This window comes from Pagrus pagrus (assembly GCF_965226575.1).
Source record: "Pagrus pagrus genome assembly, chromosome: 14".
Lineage (NCBI taxonomy): Eukaryota > Metazoa > Chordata > Actinopteri > Spariformes > Sparidae > Pagrus > Pagrus pagrus.
Window position 1 is genome coordinate 17677136 of NC_140198.1, and position 26109 is coordinate 17703244.

Sequence of the window (26109 nt, forward strand, 5' to 3'; positions counted from 1 at the left end):
TGATTAGGTTGTAGTCAAGAGGGACCCCTGCTGGTAAAAAAGGATACCATTGTTCCTGGAAAATATGCCGGACTTTGGGTTATCTGTATTTTTTGCATGTCTCTTTGCTGCAAAATGTATCAGCATGAATATGTGAGATGGAATTTCATCTCAACATAACGAGGCTGCATCCTGGTTTGATTTACTCCATAATTTGTCACATCCAAACATGTTTTCTTTACTCACACCATACTGTTACAACCTGAATCCAGCAGTTTATGGACACACGCGATACTGAAACCTCACATGGTCAGGGGTGTCACATTGCAACAGAATAGTGGTTTTCCAGAGTAAGGTTTTTGGGCGTGCGCTCACTCTCCTGGTTGTTTATGAGTACTGCACAGGAATCGAATGGGCTTTAATTAGTTAGACCTTACCAAGGCCTCAGCGCCCTGAGACAGATCAATGCACTCTGTCCAATCAGGTGGTGGTAAGTGTTGCACGCCTGCCGCTTGGCTCACATAAAACTCAGACAAAATGAAAACAAGAGGCCAGTTAGGCATGCAGTTAGAAGGTGATGCATACTCATTATGATGGAGTTACTTAAGGTAACCACTATTTTGCAAGTGCTCTGCATGCTTCCCCACTGGTAAAAAAAAAACCAGACCAACAAAGTTGTGTTAGGAACGTTTATAATTGGCAATTACAGGGGCATTTTGTAATGTATTGCCTGAATTTTAGTTTGAAACTTTATGAACTTACATTAGGAACAGAATGTGAAGAAACAACTACAGTGATGTGTTCATCATCATGCCATTAACATTTAAGACTAAATTTATGTTTAATAAGTGTGTTGAACAATGTAATACCGAAGTTACCCACAGTGTGAACCTGTTGGAACATATATTAATTTAAAAAGAAAAGAAAAAAAGAAGCACAGAAAAGTTCAGATGGCATACTCACCTCTTGAAAAAGACTACTGCTTCTATTTTCCGGGTTTGTTTTCCGACTTCCGCTCCACACATTCGAGCTCATCTTGCTGTTTATTTCATCTTTGCTGTAGACCGGCATTTTCCCACAACACCCTGCTCCTGCTCTCACAGATTTCGAAAATGGCGGACAACTCATCTTCGGTAGGTTTTCGGGCGATATATTTTTATTTTAGAGACATTGAACAGTTTCAGGGTGCAAATTAACGTATTATTTTCTACAGGTCGAGATTGTCGAGGGCTGTCGCCTTCCCGTTCTTCGTAAAAACCAAGAACACGAGGACGAATGGCGTAAGTATTGTCCGGTTGTTTTTCCTGTGCTAAGCTAGCTAATGCTAACTAGCGAACCTCAGCTGTTGTTAGCAGACGCCACGGCCTCTAGTTAAAGCACTGTAAACACCACACTGACAAGCGGCACATGCAGTTGTACCATGTGAATTATTTTATGTAAATGCTTGCTCAAACCACTGTTACATCCCACAGGAAACTAAATAGCCAGCTGTAAGGGACATTTTTATAAAATATATTTTATTGGGAAAGACGAGGCGAAATACATCTGACATCAAGCTAACGTTAGTGTTTACAAATCTGAAACAGCTCATTATAGCATGGTTATTCTCTGACATCTCACCATAAATAAATATATTTTATAACATTTTCTAACCTTTCACCCAAGATGGTTTTATGCGGTTGTTTTCAAACGTTTTGGCATAATTTTGACCCTTTATCAAAAGTTAACCATACTCCACACTTTGTCACAGGTTTTTGTGTGAGTAAACAGATGTTCCCATCTTTTCCTCTTTATTATTTAAATCCACGTTGGAGGTCTGAAGATGTAACAGTCCACACAGTTGTCCTGTGTCCTTTAATATCGGATGACAGTTTACATATTTTAAATTGGAAATTATTTGTTTATAAAATTTCAGAATATTGTGAAAAATGGCCATCAGCATTTCCTAGAGCTCAGCGGAGACCTCAACCTTCAATAAAAAATAATAATAATATTGCTAGCAGTATTTTGTCACACTTGTGAAGTTTAAACCAACAAATATTTGGTATTTTTGTGAAAAATCTTCTGTCTATTAACAAATTAAGTACTGTAAGTTACTTGGAAGTCTTCAAGTTGCTTCATCAGCTGTCAATTGTTTGTTGACAGTTGTTGTGCATGGTGGGAAATCTGTAATGTTTTTTCAGGATGTTCATCACAATGTCAACACAGCTCAGTTCAAATTTTGGTTTGACTTCTCTTGCTTTCTTGCAGCATTGGCTGAAATTCTAAGTGTGAAGGAAGTTTCTTTGAGAAAGCTTTACTATGTTCACTACATTGACTGTGAGTACAGTTTTATTACTTCTTCTTTTTCTTTGACATTTGAACTATTATTGAAATGTAAACTGTTATTTTAACTGTATAAAGTCACTTTCTAAACAGAATTACATACACAGAAGCATCAGAACAAATGTATTCTTGTTTGTGTGAAAATGCTTGTGTTAAAAGTCAACAAGCGCCTGGATGAGTGGGTCACAGGAGACAGGCTGGACATGAAGAAGCTTCAGTTCCCTAAGAAAGAAGCTAAAACACCAACCAAGAATGGTCTTCCAGGCTCCCGTCCCAGTTCTCCAGAGAGAGAAGTGGTAAGCTTATGCTGCGCTGCCCAATGTTCATGTCAGCCCCCAAAACATTCTTAAGACATTAGTTTATTCAGTGTGAACTAGGGCTGAACAATTATCAGAAAATTAACAAAATTTTAGTTTGGTCAAGTATAATATCCGAACTGTCAAAGATGCAATATTTTGTTAAATTTCAAATGTTTCACACAAACCATTATAAATGAAGCATTGTGGTGCTACAGAGAGGCCCTGCCCCACAAATCGGATTCTGCAGACACAAGGGAACATTTTTGTTTAGTACCGAAGAACCCAGCGAAAATTACCTCATTGTTTTCATATATTTTTCTGTGGAAATGAAAAGCAAAAATGACTATTTACACTAAACTAATTTTGTTATATCTGTTGAAATGATTACAATATAATTTATTTTGCATATTGTTCAGTCCTAGTTAGAATCTACTTCTTACTAATTGTAAAATGGCTCCAATGAAGTCCTGTGAATGCTATTTCTATTAGATTAGTGAGACTAGTCATATTTCTGTCAGATTAATTTATTGCTTCAAGATGCTCACAGAATTTAAAAGTTAATGTCAGTGTCATTCATATCATGAATATTACTAACTGGATATGATAACCTGTATAGTGTAGATTTTAAACATGTAATTAGTATTTGTAATCAGTGGTCAATAATAAGTCGCTTTTTGTGTGTTAATCAGTTTCATTGGTGATTATTAGCGCCTGTTTACATGTCACTTTACTGATGGCCTCCAGTATATTGAGTGCTGCAGGAAAAACTATTTGTTAAAGGCTCCCAGCTGAATATATGATGTTTTTGCTGTGTGTATTGGCACAAAATTATACATTCAGCCCAGCCTCGACCCATAAGGAAATATTGAAATCATCACTTTCAATGTGGACATTGAGAATTCATACTTCTTCAGATCTGATTTTAATTCCAATCGACCACCACAAATTTTAAATGCTGTGTCAATTGTTGAAGACACAGTGAATGTTTGAGTATTAATCTGAGGGTTAATATGAATGTCAATTAACCCCCTCACTTCTCTTCCTTTCTATTCAATTCAGAGGAAGAGTCTAGATCTCAACCTACAACCTGCCACAGCTCCTTCCAGAGGCAAAACCCTCCCCACACCGGTACAAGTTGAATTTACCCATTCAAGAAATGACAAAAAATCCTTGTTTAAACCTGGTGTTAACATGCATCTTGTGTGATCATACAGCTGTCGGGTCATGGAAATCAAGAAATAAACAACCATGACACAAAAAAAGAAGATGATGATCAAGTTGTGCAGATCACATCTGGAAGTGGTGTAACACACAGTGTATCCAAACATTTGTCAAGTGTTTGCACTGGAAACGTCAAGCCACGTTTCAGCTTCAAATCGGTCAAGGTTAGCTGGTATTCTCTGTTTATGTTGAAATCTCTTGTGTAGTGCTGAAGATTGATTATTCTATGAGTTGAATGAAATCTCTTTTTCACATGTACTGAAACTAGCTAAAAGAATGCTGTTGTTGAAGTTAAGGATGTTACTAATGTTTAAACTTTGACTAATCAACTAGTCTAAAAGTAAGAAATCACAATAATCTGTTAAGTTAAATATTGTCCAACAACATTGTTTATATAAGATCTTGGACACAGCAGTTAATTGGCATTAGTAAAGTTAGTAATTGATACTAATAATTAATTTACCTGAATAGTCTGATGCTGACTAGTGATGTTAGAAACATTTAAATGACTAATCATGTCTCACATCTCTAGTTCATGCAGGACCAATTGACATTTTAGAGGAGTCCAAAAAAATCCTGAAGACACATTTCAGCTGAACCCATTGCAGTTGCAGCTGATTTGTGTCTGTTGCATGTTAATGCCAGGCTTAAATACGGTGTGATTTACATTGGACTATTTTCATTTGGAGATGAACAGAAATTGTTAAAACTTAAATTGTCAGGTGACTATCAAAACAGTTTTAGCTCATAACAGTCCCCAGCTTTTAATCATTACATTGGTGTGGCAGGAATCACAAAATCATGATTGGAAACAAAAATTCTGATTCAGTTAAGTGTTAATCTGTACTCATTTTAAGCCAAATGTCTGACAACATTTGTTTGCTGCAGAAGAGGAAAGTAGAGGCCGTCCCCTTGGCGACTCAGGTATCCCCGGCCACCCCTGTGCCCTCCCTGCCAAGTTCAGCTGAAGCCACTCAGGCATCTGTTTTTCCTGCTGTGAGGGAGACCAACACCTTCAAGTCACGCGAAGACCATGAACAGCTCTCCTCGCTCACAACGGTACAGGACATCACATGGGGTTCTTCATTGTTTACATTGGAGTCTTTTCTCATAGGCTAATGCGTAATTTCTTTGTAACAATAGAACGGCACTGCCCGGCGACTCGTCCCCTCACAGCCCGGGAGGAAGAGAAAAGCTAATTGTGGAGGCCCTGACGAGGTTTGTAACTTCAGTATATTCATCTTTACAGCCAGCTTATTATTTACTCATTTCAAACGTATCCCTGTCTGTGTGAATTCATCCTCTTTTATTTCGAGCACTGCAAACTAATGCACATATACAGAATACGTTAGTTTACATCTGGGAGTATATTCTAATTCTGCAGGCGAGACAATGCACTAATGTTTAAGTTTTATTTATCTTTATCATCTGTTCCAGTATTCAAGCCAATTTGACTACAAATGCTGCCTTTATTAATGTGAGAGGGATTTAAGTTGTCTAAATTGTTTTGCAATAGATAAATCTAAAGTTTGAGACTAATAGATTACTCTTTTCTTTTCTGTATAACCATCTTTGGTCACCCCAAGTATGCAGGTTTCAAAATAGCAAAAGTATTTACCAGTTAATTCTTCTAATTTGTTAATTTTATATGTTACATTATATGTTACAATATTGTTTTGTTTTATGTTTCTGAGCCTAAAATTGATGTTAACTAAAATCTCAGTTTGAATAATGCTTGATTATTGAATCATAAATTTCAGACTAACATGAATAAACATAATGACATAACATACCAGCAGGTATTGTGGACCAAATCTAGTGCTTTCATTCATTTTCATTTCTTACATTCTAACATCCTTTTCTTTTAATTGCCATTTTCTACAAGATTTCCAGTCTTGTATGATTTATTTTCACACTGAGGAGCATTTATTTACATGTTGACACTTGCAGGCGTACGATACTAAAGAAAACCTTAATCTTCTGTGAGGAACCTGGATGTGTATGTGTAACCCTGTATTTCAAAATAATTACGTACATAATTAAGTTGATGATACAAAATAATCATCAACTTTATGCTCTTTCTCTTCTTGGCTTTACCAAGCAGAAGAGCAGAGGCAATTATACACGCTAAAAAAAGATGTATTGTAACTAAATGAGGCAGAAAAATGAATAAACCTGTCGCTGGATTTCTATTTCCCTCCATCAAGCTTCTTGAATCAAGCAGCTCAGCTGTAGTACTGAGTTTAGATTGTTGCTGCAGCTGACATCTCGAGTTCTTGTTCTCACATCATCTTTGATGACAGTGGCCAATGGGATTGTCAAATAAGTTAACACAATGATTTGTCAAACCCACATGAAATAATTGGTCTAACATTTAACATTTTGTTTGCTCATTTCCTCACTCTTCATCTGTCCTCTAACATCTCTATCACTACCTCTGAGTGCCAGCATTGCCATCTGGCTCATGATGAACCCACCCTGGAGTGTACTAAAACTACAATTATGACACTGAAGTTCAATATTGCTGTCAATCTGCCCCTTCACCCCCTCTTTAGTTTCCAAAAGCCTGTATTTTTGTGTCTTTTTCTCCTAGATGATAAAGGTTTTGCAGTATAACAACCAAACCAACCAAAGTGCCAGTGTCTTTCTACCACCACCAGAGGTCTGTTTTATTTCCTGTTATTTTGTGTTGCTTTGCAAATTCAGCTGTGCCAAGTGGGTCCAATAAAAGGGGGTGATCCTTACCTCAGACCCAAGTTCAGTCCTTTTAGTGACACGTACCACAATTTTGATTATACACGTTACTAATTTTAAGAAATCTGTGAAAATCTCAAAATACATTTACTGCATTTGATCAAATAACTACACCAAGTGTTTAATGTGTCTCATGTGAACATTGTTAACCACCAGGACTCCCAGGACAGTTCAGATGGCATCCCTACTGCGCCCCGCATGACGGGGAGTCTGGTGTCCGACCGCAGCCACGACGACATCGTCACCCGGATGAAAAACATAGAGTGTATAGAGCTGGGACGTCACAGACTGAAGCCCTGGTACTTCTCACCGTACCCACAGGAACTCACCACATTGCCCATCCTCTACCTCTGTGAATTCTGTCTCAAGTACCTCAAAAGCCTGAAATGTCTCCAGAGGCATTTGGTAAGAATCAATGTGTCACCAGCTTAAGCCCTAAATCTCCTGCTGCTTGGATCGCCTGAATGTTGTTCTCATCCTCGTTGTGTCCATCATCTTTGACAGACAAAATGTAATCTAAGACATCCGCCAGGCAACGAGATCTACCGCAAAGGCACAATCTCATTCTTTGAGATTGACGGCAGGAAAAACAAAGTTAGTGATGAGATATATTTATATCACCTCTAAACATTTTTTACAACATTTTATTTGTTTTGATTTGATTTTGATTGATATATGTCTCTTTTATCTTTCCAGACTTATTCCCAGAACCTGTGTTTACTTGCTAAATGTTTCCTGGACCACAAAACCTTGTATTACGACACAGACCCTTTCCTGTTCTATGTTATGACCGAGTACGACTCCAAAGGCTTCCACATAGTGGGATACTTCTCTAAGGTACACAAATGATGCAATGTTGATCAATCTTGGAAATGCACCCTATCGAACCAGGGGGTTTTCAAAACGACACTTAACTTTGGTTTTCTGTGTGCAGGAAAAAGAGTCGACTGAAGATTATAACGTTGCCTGCATCCTGACCTTGCCTCCCTACCAGCGGAGAGGTTATGGGAAACTGCTCATTGAGTTCAGTAAGTGTTTCATCAAAAATAGTGGCATAAACCTCAGGAGATATTTTGGGGAATTTTCTGTGTCTGCCTCACCTGTGCTAATTGTTTTTTTCATTGTCTGTTTTTCAGGTTACGAGCTGTCAAAGGTAGAAGGGAAGACCGGAACTCCTGAGAAGCCACTTTCTGACCTCGGCCTCTTGTCCTATCGCTCCTACTGGTCCCAGACCATCCTCGAAATTCTCATGGACCTTAAACCTGACAATGGAGAAAGGCCACAGATCACCATCAAGTATGTGACTGTTGGCTTTATCTCTCAGCCTTTAATTGTTTGGCAAGAATCAGTTTCAGAACTTATTGGGTCCCTTTTCATGTGACTCCTTTTTTCTTAAACCTCCAGTGAGATCAGCGAGATCACAAGTGTAAAGAAAGAAGACGTCATTTCAACGCTTCAGTACCTCAACCTCATCAACTACTACAAGGTGAGAGACCATCCCCAACGCTGCCCTGTCTGATTGCATCTGCGGCTTTTGTAGAGCATCTGCCTCTGCCTCAACACAGAGTTATCATCCCTGTGGTTGGCATGGGAGGCTGTCTGAACTGTCTTGTAAATAACTACATTTTAGATTGAGAAACAACAGAAGTTGGTAGCTTGATGTCCTTCACTGTTAAACACTGGCCCTCTGCACTTTAGTCATTAGTCTTTACACAACTTCCTATTCAGTTGTTGGAAGAGGATGCCAAAATGTTTGCTCTGCAACCACAGGTAAGAACTACATAGAACATCAATCAAATCAATGTGTATCCATGTTCCTGTAGTTAAAACAAATCTAGTTAATCAGTTCAGTGCCAGTTAATATAGCCTGTGCTTCCAAATCCTGCGTAACTAACTGCATTATCACTTAGCAAAACTCAATATGCGAAACCACACGCTACTAAAGCGCTATTCACATGGGACTAGTATTATCGGGGGACATTGTGTAATTAAGTAATTACCACCAAACGCCTGTATTCTAGTCGTATGTACTGACGCTATCTCCTTCGGAACCAAAGCGTCTGTTTTTCAGCAGCCAGATTATTAATATAGTTTACAGTTGATTTGTCCCCTTTTACATGTGTTACAGGAATAAATACACCATTTAAAATGCTTTTGTGGCTGTACTTGAACATGACAACCATTTGTTGCTCCTGACTTTCTCTGTCAATCTTTCAAACGTCAATAGTCGATAGCTGATCAAGCAGCACAGGAAAAAAATGCTGATTTTAGTGACGTTGGCTTTGTCTTGTCTGTTGAATCCAGGGTCAGTACATCCTGACTCTTTCAGAGGACATTGTGGATGGACACGAAAGAGCGATGCAGAAGAGACACTTGCGCATAGATCCAAAATGCCTTCACTTCACACCTAAGGACTGGAGCAAGAGGGGCAAGTGGTAGATACCCCACCTGGTTCACTGAACACCCTCTCCCAAACGGCAACTCCAAACAAACGTTGGACCAGAGAAAGGTTTTTGTCAAGCTGTTGCAACCTGTTGGAACCCAGGACTCCTCTTCAGATAATAAACACAATTTTTCTGTAGATGCGCACACTTTTATTGTGAATATTCATTATCTATATTGTGAATTCAAACTTGGGGACAAAACAGAGACTGGTTGATAGTGACACCACCAAATAATACACCTTCTACTGTGTGAAAGACCCTGTTTATGACCGACAGTGCGTTAAAAGTGACATCTGGTATCTGTTTGATAGTGTAAATTCAAGCCTAAAGTGGCAAACCTAATGAAAACAAGATGGTGGTTTTATAGATAAAAATTTGAGCTCATTAGTGAATTGTCTCATCACATTATTGTAAAAACCACAAAGGGGATTTCTTAGCGTGTTTTCATCTAAATCCTTTCTTTCTGCCACAATGTCATTAAAAGTATTTATGTATCCAAGAAAGGTTTGTTTGTAAACATAAGTCAACAGAATTCTTTGTGACTCTTTCCAGTACGATACTGTTTTTGTTTTACTCAAAGCTGAGAGACGGTAGTTGATGGAAAATGTACTGGTAAAGCTCATTAATGTCTAAACAGCACTCCAGAATTTAGTCGCCACTTTCTACTTTTGAATAGTGATTTTTATATGAAGTGCGCAGGCTTCAAAAACACCTCAACACACGTACGATATTTCTTGGTTTATTTGGTTTCTGTTGGATCGCCTGAATGCTACAAATTCCAATAAACGTTTTGATGCATTTAAAAAAATCTAAATTCGACATCAGTACAGTTAAAATGTTGCTAAAGAGCCAACATGGTCAGTTCAGGATTCTTATCTTTCACAGTGTTACCTCTGCTCTTCATTTCCCTTTGTTTTAAATAGTATTTATGCTCTATGTGATCATTCAGGTGAATATTTCTTCTTTTTCACATCGTCATCTGTGCAGTGCACAAAGAGACAAATCAATTCCCCAAGTTAAACTTATGTTCCCCCCTAACTGTACATACTGAACCTGATTGTAAAAAGGAAAAAAAAAGCTTAGAAGACAGAAGCCATGTTGAACTGTTAGAGGAATGTAAATTTTGTGTACAGTTGTCTTTTTCTTTTTTTACTTAATGTAAACTAACTGGCTGCACAATATCAACAGGAAAAGACGTTAAGTGATATCTTATGTTCATTTTGTGTTTTTATGTTTACATGTCACAAAGGATGTTGAATTTACCCTGTTGAAATGATTTAGTATATCTTTAAGTGAAACACAGTTGAGAGTATGATTTGAACATTTGATATGAAAAGCTTGTCGAATTGATAAAAAAACATGTTTAAAAACCCAAAACGTGTTTTTTTTAATTTTTTTTTATGTGTCTTTAAAAGTTTGTCTTCCTGTAGTAGAGCTGCAATAATTAGTCAGTTAATCAACTAAAAGGAAATTAAAGCTGCTGTAAACCTTCTCATCATTTTAGCTAACTTCCTGCCCGTTTTGCAGTTAGCAATCCCCTCCCTCCTCTCTGCGTCACCACACCTGCATGACCTGAGGCTGCTCTCTGCCTCTTTATTTCTTTAAGCATTTTTCTTTGCTTGGTTGGAGCGCAGGAATTGGTAGCTTTATTCTGTTCCCCCATTGTAGGTACCAGATCCAGCTCTGGAGTTGTCGGTCCTGATTGGGTAAAGTTGGCAGGGATACCAGAAGATTTCTCTTATATTGCAGGAAGAGGAAAGACGTGGGTTACTGACCAAACACTATAACAGCGATCACTGTTGAAAGATAGAGTTATTTAATACTTAGTTTAACAAGAAAATAACACTTACAGCAGCTTTAATCACCAGCTATTTCCACATAAGTAATTTCCAAGCAAAAATGTTAAACATTTACTGGTTTCAGCTGTTTAATTGTTAGCTTTTTAATTGCTGCTTTCTTTGGATTTTGGACTTTAAACAAAAGCAAGTTGAATTTACTGTAATGTTAATTTATAACCTAAACCATTAATCATTAAATCCTGAAATATACTGACAGATTATTTGCTAATGTAAATAATCTGTAGTTGCAGTTGTATCCAGTTTACAGTATTTTCATAGAACAAGGTTGTAGTGCATAAACAGCAAAGAAAACACAGGTATAGTGCAGAGGTCGCTGAAGTGAATGTATCAATATTGGAAAACTGCAGACTACTAAAAAACAAAACAAAAGACAGACTAAGTGCTATGTATACTGTATGTTCATATGCTGTTTGGTCTCATGGCCACCAGGGGGCAGCAGTGTAAAGTCCCCTGTCTGTGTGTGTCCAAAATCTCATTACAAAGTTCAGACCACAGGCTAAAATTAGGCAGGAGGGATGCTCGTCGACGGAGGAAATGTAATACAACCTGCAACCTCGCCATTGTAATTGTATCAGAGCTGGCGAGGGACTGGCTAAATTTGACAACAAATGGACACCTGCTCTGGATCAACTCTGGTTGTCCACGCGCACAGGTAGATGCGTAATAACTGTTTAAATATGCTCCTAAACCAAGTGAGGAGCCCTAACTCACCGCTGCAGATCAGGGGGGAGATAATTGATTTTCCTGGGTTAGCTGATGGCGGCTGCTGAGCCACACCTTCACATGTGGACAGGACAAGGTAGGCAAAACCTTTAGAAACAGGCTGCTCTACCTGCAGGGGCTGGACACATCTGTTGTTTCATGTTATCATTGCAGTTATTATCTACACCAGGCCTGAAGCTGTTGCATTACCAGCCTATGAACTCTTTTCTTTTCACATTATTTTTGTATTTCAAAACAAATACTGTACAGTGTTTTAAGCAGAGTAAGATAAGGGTGTCAATGGTTGGCTCTGGTGAATTCCCTCCCAACATCACATCACACCTGGCAGAGCCACAGCAGTCCCCACGAGGACTGAGAGGAACTTCACACTAATCTAATATCCTCCTCACATCACTCATCTGGGAAGTCTTCCTGACACTGAGCACGCTTCCTCATCCTGATTCCTGAATGGTGCCACACTCTGTCATCTGGACCTCAGAGATACACGTACATTTGTGCTACAGGTGTTTGTACGCTGGTGAAAACAATTACAGTCAGTTAACTGATGTGATAAGCAGAATACTAATGTTGTTAATGTTTGAGTTACTTTACAAGCAAGAAAACCCCATCAAAGATTCTGTCAGCAGCTTCTTAAAGGGTAACTCCACCAATTTTACATATTAAAGGTGCAATATGTAAGAATTGGTCCCCTGTCGAATTGATACTCACAACAAACCAGATTAAATGCTGAACGCCACTGAGCAGCTTTCATAGGAATGAATGGGGCTCCGCCTCCAACGCTGTGTCCAGATTTAATGCTAAGTCCTTGGTCTAGGAAACTAGCACAGTAATGTAGGACCAGGACAAGATGAGGCTGGTGGGTTAGCATGCTAATCAGAAGAACGCTGAATATCAGATCTGATCATCAGTCGACCCATAGTATGCAGTTTATACATACATGTAAATATTTACTTTACTTTTGATAAAGTTCATTTAATATCAGACTTTTACTCAAGTACTATTCATATGCGTGCCTTTTAGAATGATACTGTTACTTTTATTAAAAGTGTGACTTTGGGGTACTTTTCACAACACTGCATAACGAGGACAAAACGTAAGAAAGACACATTTGTTCGTCTGCAGAGCTTCAAGCATGTTAAGAGTCTTAATTTCCACATGGTGTCACTGTAGCACTGATTGTTGTGGCGCTATTTCATTTACTTAATGACCTCTGGTGGGACTAACAGTTTTAAAATCTCACACCATCACAAGTCATGCTCCAGCTCTGAATACTGCACACACTGTTCCTGTTTACATCCCAGTGAATCAAATGCATGAATGGAATCAGAGTGAGATATAATCTTAGATCTTTTATTGTCACGTGGAAATGTAAGGTGTTGGGTGAAATCCCACTTTTATATAGTTTATAATATCTTATTGATCAGATTAAAACAAGGAAGTAGCAAACTCCCACAACACCAACCACCCCCTGATAAACACACTCTGAGGTGCGCTTGTTTTTAAGAAAACTGTTAAACTACCTTCAACTGGTGCCTCTGTTATTATTTTTCTTATCTCCCAGAGACACATGCCACCAACAACGCAGGCTCCTCCCCGGCCCCCCTCACCCCAGACCAGAGCCACTGACCTGGTAGCACACAGAGCCATATGGTACGGCCGGGACGACACTCCATACAGTAATTAGGGGGATGGTGCCGGACACTTGGCTGTGCTGCAGTGTAGGTTAAGCAGCGCGATTCCTCCCCTCCCATCAGCATCATTAAACGGTTAATCTGAGCTCACAGGTATGTTTTGTTTTATTTTAAAGATGGGAAGGGCGAGCTGTGTTGTTACACTCCTGAGCTCTCATTGTTCTGAAGCAGGTTGATTGTTTGTTATGGTCTCAAACCTCCGCTGACTGCGTTTGGGGAGTACACAGAGGTGCCTACATACAAATAAACACACTGACACACACACACACACTGCCATTTTCACCTTTGCCCTCGAGTCTGCTTCGGAGCCTTTATCTCTCTTGCGCAGAAATGTCTGTTTTGGCACAGAAGAATGAGCCTCTTTTCATTAATGTATCAGAGAGAGAGAGATTGAGAGGTTGTAGGAGGAGAAACGCTTGATCTAACATTGCATCAGAGTCTAATCTGGCACATTTGTGGTTGTAACGTCCTTGATTCAGCACATTTTAAATATAAAAGACACATAGAGCTCTCCTTTTGGCCACTGCTGTCTGTCTCTGCCTCAACCTCTCTCTGACAAGGAGATGGGGGGTGGGGGGGGTTAAGGAGAGAGAGGCCGGGTAAAGCTGTGTGAGAGAGAGAGAGAGAGAGAGAGGAGGAGAAAGAGGGGGGTTGGCTTCAGTGTGATGTGAATGGAATAGAATCAGCGCGAGAGGGAGAAAGAGAAGAGGGAGGAGGACGGCACAAATCAACCTGCCTCTTGACTTTAACAACAGAATAGAGGGAGCCGGCAGACACAGAGATCGGGAAGTGTCGCGTTCTGCTGCTTTATTTTTATTTTTGGTGAGAGGAAGAGAACAGGAGGAACTGAGGGAGGAGGAGGAGAAAAGAGCCTCACCGTGGAGATAGATAGCAGAAAAATGCTGTCATGGGGAGAGAAGGGGAGGGAGTCGGCAGAGAGAAACAGGATGAAACAAGGCAGGGTCGAGCGGAGCTGAAATGTGGAGGTAAGCCTTTTTTTTTTCCCTCTCCTTTCTGTGTCGAGATTACGGAGAATTCACATTCCAGCCTCCCCGTGTGCGTCCTCTTTCTGATGATAATGAATTCAGATGGATGGATCCGCACACCGTGTTGTGCCACATACCTCTGTACAGGCATGCTGTTCCACTCACACAATCCAAGCAGAGACAATGTATGAGAGCAGCAGAGGACATGAAATAATGGCTCGGCATTATCACATCATGATCCAGCTTACCCTCCTTCTGCCTCGCTGCCCATTGTGTTGCTGTCAGCCCTTTAAAAAATGCATTTTACCCAGCGAGCCTTCTACGTAGCATTTACACGCGACATTGTAGGTTCGGATCCAGCAACCTTTGTCGCATTTCATCCCCGGCCTCCCCCCCTCCCCTCTCCCTCTCTTCCCCTCCTCCCCCTCTCCCGACACTAACCCCCCCATCATCATCTTCCCTGTCTCTCTCCATTGTGCAGGGGCAGGATCGTCTCAAAAAAAACCAGTGTTATGACATTGCGAAGAAGCCACTGCGAAACCTTCGCTGTAGAGCGCTTGTGGCTGCAGGACTCAGAGATGAGGGCAAGGTGGAGGGAAGGAGGGGAGGGGAGGGATGGAGGGACACTGGGAGAATGAAAGAGAGAGAGAGACACAGAGGAAGAAGATGCAGGAACAAAAAGACGAGGAGCAGGTTTTTCTTTCTGGATGCGTCCTTTCAGAGGCCAGATGAGTGTGCGGCATGCAGGGGGATGAGTGTGGACGGAGAGCGTTGTAACACCACTGCATGTGACGTGCACAAACAATGATGGAATGGAGAAGCCACAACCGGAATTGGGGTGTTGTTTTCAAGGTGGCAGAGAAAATGAGGGATGCAGGAGTCAGGTCCCCCCCCTTCCTTCCTCCCTCCCTCCCTCCGCGCCCTCCTCCTCCACCAGCCCCCTGCACTCTCTAATTTAGGATGGGGCTGTGTGTTTACGAGACATCAGGGTTTCAGGGGATGGTTAGAGCTGCTGAGGGGAAAGAAAGGCAGGGATGGAGAGCTGAGGGGGGCGGGAGGGGGTGGTTGGGTGGGGGGGGGACAAGCAGCGGCAGCTTACATAAGCCAGTGCACTCAAAGGACGGGCCATTTAATTTACATTGAGCCGCATGGCTCCTCATGCAGTGTGGTGTTCACTGTGGTTCACGATAGCATTTGAGACAATAAAATGCAGTTGGAGCTGACATGATGGGAGGAAGGATGTGCGATGGCTGGATGGGACTTGGTGGCATTGTGTTTGTGTTCCTGGCGAGACTGGCAGGAGGGTGTGTGGTGTTTTTCATCAGGGTCAACTTTAAATGCAGGGCTGTTAGGTAGGTGTGTGTGTGTGTGTGAAAACCCACCTTGTTTAACTACCTACAGTAATCTCTATGATAAGTGTGTCTGAGGTGCACTGACACAACGGTGCTGACAGTATGCCACCTATGCTTCCAGCTCGGCTGCTGCTGTCGCACACGGAGCTGCAATTACAGTATACAATACAGATAAGCAGCTAAAGTCCGTTCACCCTGTTACCGCCCGGCAAAAGATACAGAAGTAACCGCTGCCGTACCACCAGACTGCAGAGCAGCTTCTGTCCTCAGGCTGTGAGGTTCTTGAACTCGTCCGCAACACTCTGCCATGAATAGATCAATTTCGTTATTAATTATATTGACAGTTAGATTAATCTTGAATCTTTAATCTTGAAACCAGTGTCAGCAGTACCTTAATCCAGAGTAGTTGTGTATTACTTGATAGAGCAGGTGCACAAAGCCAAATTATATCTAAAAGCCTACTAAAATCAGAACACCTGAAGCCATCGTGGCCCTTTACATGTCTGTCTGTTACAGCTTTGTGTGTGAGTGTCGATGAGAAAAAGACACCTTTGAATTGGGACTGCAACTAACAATTTCATATCAGGTTAATTATAGATTAAAGGTGCAATATGTAAGAATTTTATTTTAAAACATTCAAAAATGAGCTAAATTATCAATCAGAATGTGACGAAATAAGAGTTTTGACATAATGTCGAAGGAGTCTGTGTATTGTGCTGCAGAGACAGAGGCCTATCTATTGAAGTAGTAGTAGTAGTAGTAGTAGTAGCCCTGAGCCAGTTTGTGGCTAAATCATTAAAAGGCCAGGCGTTCGAAAATCAAACATGTTTCATCCACTTTGTCTTCATCAGAGCTCTATTATTTAGGTTACTAATATAGAAAGCAGAGAAAAAGGACGAAGTCAGGACAGAACCCGAGAAAGAACACTGTCATCTTGTTTGATGACTTAAAACAGTTCATCAGTGGTCAAACATGTTGCCTAATCGTCTCAGCCACAGTTTGATGTGCACATTTTGGAGTCTCATCTGGTCTGAGTACATTTGACACAGTCGTCCCGAATGTTTTAGGCCTCTGACTCGTCTGTTGTTCTTTAGTCCAGAAGCGGTCGAACTAGAGGTGAGTTATTTTAATGTGTGAAACGCCGAACAAATCCAAAAAGACTCCTACGAAAGTTTTTTGTTGTCCAAGCTTCAAGATATAAACTGAAATGTCCATTACCAAAAAATAGCACACACGCACGAGGGTTCAGGTTTTTTTTAGTGTGATAATTTTAAAACTGAGGGGTGTCTTTCTGTCCTCTGGGAGGCTTCCTCTGTGCTACTATTCCAGGTTGAGTAGGAGGGGAGCAGAGCCAGAGGAGACTCTCGAATCGATCGGCCTACTTTTATTTCCTGCACCAAAGAAGAGCCAAGAGAGCCTGACTGTATATGTGTATGTGTGTCATGTTGTGGATTCAGATTCAGCCGAGAGGTAATGCCATTAAAATAATCCCTAAATGCTTCGGCCGACTGTAACCTTTGACAACAGAGAGCATCATCACGGTTGTGAAACCAAACCATGAAAAGGCACAAAGGATTGTAGATTAGTGTCGTGTTTTTGTTGCTCTTTCAGATGCAGGTGGAGAAGTGAGTAACCTTTGTTTGCTTTCCACTGAATGATGGTGATGATGATGATGATGACTGTTAGCAGCATCACACAGTTGTGCAGTAAGATTGAGTCACTGTAAGGGCTGTTCGATCCAGGCCGATGTCTCCTTGTGCTGTTTCTGTGCCAGATTTTAACTTTAGCTCACACTGTTTGTCCTGCTTCTGTACTGAACGACACCGTGGCTCCGAAAGCGACTCTGTGTCCGCAGAGCACCGGATGATCGACGATCAGCAGTCTTCGTTTGATAATGCGAGGAAAATACGGGCAGCAGAAAAGTTATTTATAGTTAAGTTCAGTTGTCCGTGTATGGATCTTTGAACAAAAAGTTGCCCAGAAAGAAAAGAGTTTACTTTGAGATGTTTTTGCACTCAGTCACTGAGATACAGACGAACATGTCGCAGGGTTACCAGGCAGATTTTCTTCTGGTCTGAGTCAGCATCATATCTTTCCTCTCGTTTGGAGCCATTTTGCATGGCTACACCCCGGCAGGCTCCCTGTGGGGGGGCTCAGCAGGGAAGGCGGTTGGACAGGCGGAGCCTTCTCCTCATCGGATGGCAGGATGCTGGCAGTGTAAGCCACTGGGTGGATCCTCTTAGCTCGTGCTCTTTGGTGTCACCTGTCCCTCCCGTTGGCCACTGCTCTTAATGGAAGATCAGACCTCTGGGTTAGTCCGAGGCTGTTTTTAGCTGTATCATTTTCGAGACTGCACAGTAGAGATTTGTTAGTATGACAAATATTTGGTGAAAGATTTTTTAATATTTGGGGAGTCAAACCTCCTGATACATTTTTAAATCCGCACAAAGGAATAATAGCCTTTAATATCCCTTTCAAAAACCACTCACAAATCCATTGGCTGTGTGAGTGTGAAGTCAAGGATGAACAAAGAAATGGCTGCTTCTACTACAAAGAACATCATCATTATTGATGAATGATGTTTTGGACCCATTTTGATAAATGAAACAGTTTGCATAGTTATTGTACTTTCTACAGAGAGATAATAAGAAATCGAGCCTGGGGTTTCTAACAACAAAACCCTGATGTAATAGTCCTAAAATATGAGAGCTGCTGCCTCCATGAGACATATTTATGTAAGCATCTGCTATGAACACTTATGTTTATAACACTTACATTTAGAAAACCCACACGTATATTAAAAAAAACCCAGCATGTTTGCATGTTGTAAAAACGCATTTCATTTGGGCTTATTGTCCTTGATCACAACACCCCTCTCAGTTATGTCATACATACATTAAACCATTAAGCGGTGCAGTGGCTCCTTCGCATTGTTCACGTTGCTATTACAGGACAAGTGCACTCGAGGGTATTCAGCGCCACTGAAAGCAGACCAGGCCCGACCATTCACGCCCGCACCACGTCACTCCATCCTCATACTTGGCAGATACAGATCAAAAGGCAAAAAAAAAAAATTCCACACTGCGAGGAGTGTAAAAATACCCTTGTAGGGAATATTCTGTCCTTGCGTGAAATGTTAGAGATTATCAACATATTTGTCTCAGACTGAAGGGCCTCTTTGTTCTGTCACAACTATGGGGAGGAAGTTGCAACCTCAACTGTTTCATAGACATGCTAAAGGCAGCAGCGCTAATGAAGAAGTGAGAGCAGTTTTAGCAGATACCTTTCGGTGCTGCCTCGCTGTCTGTCTGCAGCGGCACACAGCCACCGCACACCAGAAACTGACTGACAGATGTGACCTAAGTGGCATAGAGGGGAAGAGAGCCGGAGGGGTGAGGGTGAGGGGAGGAGAGAGGTGTCTGACGTTTGCTTTGAAATTCATTCCTGCCACACTTCTCTTATTCTTGCTCATTTTAATTAATGGGACTCAAATGTGTGCCTCGCAGTCACAGCGGTTACGTGTCAATTTTATACCTTAGTGAAGAAAAAAAAAAATGGCACCAGAAATAAAAAAAACGCTTGCTCCAGGCAGTCACTGATAAACTTAACAACTGAGCAGGTTTCTGTCCGTAATGGCTCAGTGACTCATCCCATGCGAGCATTAGTGCACACTAATAATTCACACGACACATAGCAGCGTCCCGGTGACGCATGTGACGTGTTTTCATTCACGAGTGTAAAGCCACAGACTCGCAGAAGCTGCTTCTTCTCATCAGCAGAAGAAGCTCCAGTAAAGCAAACCGCTGTGTGCATCCTCATAGTTAGCGTATTGGTGCACGAGCTGCTCATTTTTAAACTAGGTCAGAAAGTGCAGAGCCATGGTGTGAATGACACAAGGCCACCAGGCAAGAGAGGCTGCGAACTGCAGCCGGTGTTTGTCTGTAGAGCAGATGTACCGTTAGCTCCTCCCAAAATAGTGTGTTAGTAGGACGTTTGAATAATTAGGATTTCTTTTGTTTTTTGAAAATACCTAATTAGCCTCAAGGTAAAGGAGCTGGTTTTCCTGCAAATGCTAACATTTAACAATCAGTGAATCCAAAACTAGACCTGCAACTATTAGTCAAACAATCAGTTAGTCGATCAGAAGAAAATTAGTTGATGATTGGTTAATCATTTAAAGGTACAGTATGTATAAATTGGCCATGTGTGGAATTAATACTCAAAACAAATAGGGGCAGCATTTCACAAACTAACTGCTAACTAACTGAAGCTGCTATTAGCTAGTTAGCTCAGCTAGCTATACAGCTAGTGCTCCCATTAGCTTACTCTGTCCGGACCAGGAGCTGGCTCCCCACTGGGAGAGTGTTAGCGTTGTTTACTATCAGTGCTGATGTTGTTTACTATCAGTGTTAGTGTTGTTTACTATCATTGTTAGTGTTGTTTACTATCAGCGTTAGTGTTGTTTACTATCAGTGTTAGTGTTCTCGTCAAGCGGCTCGGGGCTAGCTGGTTAGCATGCTAACTTCAGTAGATATCGCTGCAGCACAATACATGGGTGTCTTTGACATATAGTCAAAACTTTTATTTCCTCTCATTCTGTATTCTGTATTATTGCAAACAAATGCATAATGTCAGTATTATGTTTATGATGATAGGAAAGACAAAAATAAGTTGTAATAGTAAAATACTGGATTAGTAAAGTACAATGGGGGCAATAATGCAAAGTAAAGGATGCCAACTCCAAATAATAAATAATAAACACAAATAATAACATATAAATAGGGAAAATGGACAAAAAAACATAAAGAGCCTTTATGATGGGAGACTTTACCGGTGTCTGCAGTGTGTACTGTGTCCTTTGAGATCATATTGGACACAAGCTGAAACAGTGTAGCTTCTAAGTTTGATGGCACACATTTAGGAAGTGGCCAAAATGGCCCAATGCAGCACCCTCAAGTCGCAAGCATCACTTTTTTCACTGCAGTCAGTTCTCAAATACTTTCCGCCGAAAAAATTGTGATGAGTGTGTTTAGTGTTAGTGCTGCAGCCATTTCATGGGCACTCGCTTACATTTCAGCAGACAATAGGGACAGTGAGGAAGCGGAGGAGGTCAGCGTCTCTTCCTCTGCATGTAGAAAAGGTAGGGTAACAGTTCAGAGTGCTATTGAAGCGATATTGAGCAATCTCCTTTCCTCTGCCTCAGAGCCGATTCCACTGATGACGGAGGAGTAGCAGTGAACCGTATCTCAACATAATAGATGCAGTCATGAAGCTGAGGGTCAGTTCCTTTCTCTCACACGCCCACGCAGACACACACACACACACACACGGCAGTCACAGAGGGACAGCTGTTCTTCCTGTCACTGTGTGCCACATGTATAAGGCTTTTATAGAGTCAGCAAAGGCACACAAAGACACACATGCAGTCGAGCCATCTCACATTTAGGCCTTAAATCTCCCTCCGCCTCTCCCCCCCCCCCCCCCTCTGTCACACACATGGCCTGCCACAAGGTGTATTTTCAGATACACAGGAAGTGGCAGTACTCTGCCAGCGCACAGTGTCGATGTCATGGCAAATCACTTGTCAAAGAATAGCGAGTTAGGTACTTTCTTTTGCTGTGGCTGAACAGCACGTCGGTTGTGTCTGAAACAATAGTACTACAGACTGTATTTGAGAGTGCATCATTTGTAAGTTGTGCTATTTATTACAAGAGGAAGTGGGGTTTTAATATGGACAATGCTATAGACGGAGCTTTTCTGAGCGTGCTTCCTCTTTGCATTTACAGAAGGGGGAAGTTCACTAATTATGCCCCCATCATGGGCAAAAAGTAATACAAAGCAATCCCTAGATACATTTAATCCATGTGCTGCTCTGACTGCCAGTGACTAATTTGAGCGGCTTGTTTTCTTTGCAAAGACCACCTCTTCGCTAAAAACGGCCCAAAGAAAGAACTGAAACTGGTGCAGACACCTCTGAAGTCACGTTCGATGACCTCAGCCGTGCTGCTTTACAGTAAGACCTGAAGCACATCTGCGCGAGAAGACGCAGACTTAGATATACATCATAACAAATCAGCTCTGGTCTGAGTGTGCTTCCCTGGTGGTTGGAGAGTGGACAAAGGAGAACCAACCAATGAATAATTAACATCTTGGTAACCCTCGCCCCCTTTCGCCCAGCCTCATTAATAATTTATAAAACAGAAGACTTATTTTCAATTTTTTGAAGGACAGGTTTAAAGGAGGGCAGCTCTCCTTGAAATTGAAGGTTTTTGATTGTGTGGAGATGATGCTTCATCGTGCTGTAGCTGCAGACAAGAGAGAGGCTTGACCTCAACTTAGATCCACAACAGTACAGCTGCACAGCAGAGCTGATGCAGGCAATGACATTGTCGACATTGCAGTGCATTTACTGGTGTTGGGGAGCACTAGCATATGTGAAAAAAAAGTATAAATCCTTTTGTGGCTCCAGAGGAAGCTACATCTAATATGATACATTTTCTCCAGTGATTGAGAAACTCATTGGTTCAGTTGCATTGTGGGTAATGTAGGCGCAAGGTTTTGTAAAGGAAGAGGAATGCGTGGAATAAATTGTCCCTAATCAGTCCAACAGTGTTATTAAATGAAATGCTAGACACTTAAAACCCGGTACCTACATTACCCACAATGCAACTTAGCCACTGACTGACATCACTGGAGACAATCTATCAGATTACATGCAGCTCCCTCTGGAGCCACGAAAGTCTTCATACTACTTTTTCACATATGCAGTAGTACTCCCCAATACCTGGAGTTACCCTTTAACATTTACATTAATTGAAGTTTCCTCTCCAGACATTTTGGAGCTGCTCTTTGAAATAGTAAAAGTAGATGTCAATGTCACAGGGGGAACATGTTGTTACGCTAACCCTGAAAGATCTAATTAGCACTGATATGCTGCAACGTTACTGACAAGAGAGAAATATGAGAGGACGTGTGAGAATGGTGAAGGAGTTAACCACCAACAACTTCTTGAAATGATGCGGCCGCGCTTCTGGCAGTGTATCTGTCACCTTGAAGGGTTGTGTGAAAACATCATTACAGCAGCAGTCAACATTCACCCTGGTAGTGATGATGACATGTGTAATATACACGTGACATGACATAGACATATGTCATGTCTGCAAAATATTTCTCACAGAAATGGCTGAAATGTTCTGATATTCCTCCACAACCTGCTCGTTCTCTTGCCGCCCTAACAGTTCTCCTCTTTTTGGAAAATCGAGCACCAGGTGCTGGCGATGCAGCAGGCTTATGTGTCTTTGGGGACCGATAGCTCCGACTGACGTTTGCAAACAGTTTGAATGAAAAAGGGAGATAAAACACATTACACAAAAAAGGGAGTGCTGCAGTACCATCCACTTAGCAGCCTCTGGACTTGGCCCAGTTCACTGTCCGCAGTGTGGTGAGGGGAGGGAGGGAGGGAGGGGGGGAAGATTGAGGATGCCTAAAGCGAGTGTTGGGCATGAGAATGAACTCATTTTCTGAATCAGATCCAGCCACATTAATTCACATTTTACCCTATTAAAAGCTTTGCAGTGAAGAGTCACATATTCTGCAGCAAAGCAGGGATGCAACCTGATCTCAGATCTAACAGGGTTGTATGGGATCAATAAAGAGAGTGAGGCTCTGCCAGGTTTTAAATTTCCCCAAATCAATCACTATTAGGAGTTGATTTAGACCTTGTGGTTAAGGATCGGTAAGGCAGCTTTTAACTACAAGGATAGACTGTGACACTACAGCAGCTGACCTGGAGACTGTGAAGCTGGACGTTTACCCGCCTGGTTAAACATTCACCCGAGTGCGGCGACATGCACGCTGTAGGACGTTCGTCGCGTCGGTTTCTCCGTCTTTACGTATCATTTTAATGTCACATGTCAAAACAGTCTGCTTGCCTAATATGTGGAGGCATGCGGTGTATTTCACAACGTCAGTCTTCAGTGTTGACAGAAAGACAACAAGCACGACATCGAGCTGCAAGACGAAACTGCAACGTGATGTGATGGAGTTGATAAGGCTGCAGTAAACGCACAACTTTTGTCACTGATCACATCTAATTGCTGCTAAGCCGTTAAGCCGATTGCAGCAGCTTCACCTGAGGAGAAAACGGATCAAATCTCAGATCGCCTGAATCAGGACGCAATCTTTCTTTTGCCATTAAACACTTCAAATGACTGCACCATCAGCCTTAAAGGGACACTTTACCACAAAACGAATACATATGTCTTCTTCTTACCCGTAGTGCTATTTATCCATGTAGTTTGTGTAGGTGTGAGTCGCCGGGTTTTGGAGATGTCTGTCTTTGCTCCAAATTGACAGCACTCGGCTTGTGGTGCTCAAAATACATTTGAAAAACTCAGCTGCAGTGTCTCTCACCAGAAATCATGACCTGGTTACTCAAGATAATCCACAGACATTTACATGCAGGAGCTGCTTTCTTTCTACCAAATTACAACGTATCATTGTGCAGAGGGAAGCATGTATCCACTTATGCCGAGGGGCTAGCTAACTAAGCTAGCTAATATTGCAGCTCAGCCGAGCATGACGCCTTTAATGCTTAAATCTTGTGCCTTCCGTGAGCGGATGCATGTTTTCATTCTGCACGGTGATGCTTTTGGCAGGTGTATTTCGGTCGAAAGAAAGTAGTTCCTACATGAAACTGCTCACAACAAAGTCTGTGGATTATCTTGAGTAACCAGGTCATGATTTATGCAAATAGACACTGTGGTTGAGTTTTTCAAACTTGCCACTTTGACACCACAAGCCGAGCGCCATCTAGTTCCATCATACTCGAGAGAAGGCAGACATCTCCACGGTGGGTATCTCCAAAACTCGGCGACTCACAGCAAAACAATCTATATGGAGAAATAGCTCTACAGGTAAGAGGATAAAATATGTAATTTCAAGTTTGGGGTGAGTTGTCCCTTTCGATATGATAAAAACTAAGTTTAAGTAGTTCCTCAGTTACAGGCAGGAAACCAAAAAGCTGCTCATTCATGCTTCACTGATTCAGCTGCTCTCGCCATAGGTGTGGAAGTGTTGAGTAGAAACGATGACGACACCCATCCTCTCAGGGTTCAAAAGTCAGTCATCGCTTCCTGTTTCACAGGACGCAGACTTTGCTCGAGCCGGTGCAAAAAAAGTCAAGCGGCCATGACTTCCCCAAAATGGTGCATGTTTAATACTCCTCTCCTCTGACTTCAGTTTGTGTCCTGACAGCGTACACCAGAGGCCCATTAACCTTGTCCTGGACTTAACGTGGAAGTGGACCTCATTTACTGTCGTCAGTGAAACCAAACATCTACCCTGGGCGGTAATGACCCTTCAATGTGAATCTGGTGCAAAAGAACAAAGCAACAGTGGAGATATAATCCTTTAAAGCAGATCATATGATGCTGCTCCACTGTGAAATTTCACATTTCCCTTTCTGCCCTAGCCTGACCTGACACTGTCATCACTTCTGATGGACACAGGAGCTCAGCACACAAAGAAATAGATTAGATCAGAGAATAGATTTTAGCACTAAAATAAATGCTTGTTTCTAGACTGTGTGAGCACAATGCTGAGATCAGTACTGTCCACTGTCTGCTAGCAGAGTTTTAAGCTCTGAGATGCAGGATTAAACACTGCTGTCTACATGCATTATTGAGTTTCCTGGAGAGAGAGACCGTCTCTGGTACCGTGAGGAGATGTGCAGAGGGAAGCATCCTCCCAGTGCTGTTAGTGAATGCTCCAAAAAAAAAAGAAAAAAAAAAACCTGGAGAGTGTCAGCAGCATGTCTGGGTCATCCCTCGTGGTCTGATGCTGTGGCAGAAGCGAGAAACAAAGACTGTTTTTATTCTGTTTATTATTCTAAGTGATTCAGTGCTTGAATAGACCACAATGCCTGCAAGATATTGAGAATACAGCTGTTTTTTATCCAATAGTCTGACCATATGTTACAATCCGCTATCGGATATCTTGGAAATATTAGTGAAGTTCATAAGGCCAAACAACCAGATCTTTGAGATTTAAGTGATGCCAAATGTCAGCAAATCATATTCTGAGCCGTTCTTCTTCAGAGTGATTTAATAAATTGAGTTTGAGTGATTGCTGCTAACCAGTCTAGTGAGTGGTCAAGTTTCTCTTGATGTGGCTGCAGAGTTGTGGCTCAGGGAGCATCAGGGGTCACGCACGGTTTCCATCAACTGCTGCACTGACTGCCATGGAGAAATATGTTTGCACTGTTGAAGTGGGTGAGTGCAACTGTAAGAGTATGAAGCATTTATTTGCCCGTACAGGAGAGAAGAGAGCTGATATCTGATGCAAATTCAAAAGCAGTAATCTCCGAACAGACAGTGACCTACTGTTTTATTTGTTGGCATTTGAAAATGTTAGAAAGTGATGCAACTACACCATGTAGACAGATTTAATCTTCTCTAATCTTCTCAGGCTGTTTTT

At 41.6% G+C, this 26109-nt stretch overlaps 2 protein-coding genes across 9 annotated transcripts in view; both read left to right on the top strand.

Annotated features, from left to right (window-relative positions):
* Nucleotides 1–1039: 1039 nt before the first annotated feature.
* On the top strand, nt 1040–10414 carry LOC311269267 (histone acetyltransferase KAT5-like). The gene is made up of 16 exons (XM_084373335.1): nt 1040–1112; nt 1193–1259; nt 2230–2298; nt 2464–2600; nt 3663–3731; nt 3818–3988; nt 4713–4883; nt 4968–5042; nt 6418–6486; nt 6735–6983; nt 7083–7172; nt 7275–7415; nt 7513–7606; nt 7715–7874; nt 7983–8064; nt 8883–10414. The coding sequence occupies exons 1-16, from the start codon at nt 1092–1094 to the stop codon at nt 9015–9017; spliced, it is 1800 nt and encodes a 599-aa protein (XP_084229461.1). The 5' UTR covers nt 1040–1091; the 3' UTR covers nt 9018–10414.
* Nucleotides 10415–13957: 3543 nt separating this feature from the next.
* sipa1 (signal-induced proliferation-associated 1) overlaps nt 13958–26109 on the top strand; it is a 38605-nt gene continuing 26453 nt past the window's right edge. For 7 of the 8 annotated variants that reach the window (XM_084374138.1, XM_084374144.1, XM_084374142.1 and 4 more), the window contains exon 1: nt 13958–14281. The gene's annotated coding sequence lies outside the window, so the exon portion shown is untranslated. Of the gene's footprint in view, nt 14282–20836; nt 20912–26109 lie in introns of all 8 variants that reach the window. The other variant, XM_084374139.1, reaches the window with a different exon arrangement.

Coding starts and splice junctions, on each gene's coding strand:
- LOC311269267 (XM_084373335.1), top strand. CDS start 1,092: ATGGCGGACAACTCATCTTCG. Junction 4,884..4,967: donor AGCTCTCCTCGCTCACAACG/GTACAGGACATC, acceptor TTGTAACAATAG/AACGGCACTGCCCGGCGACT. Junction 6,487..6,734: donor TCTTTCTACCACCACCAGAG/GTCTGTTTTATT, acceptor GTTAACCACCAG/GACTCCCAGGACAGTTCAGA.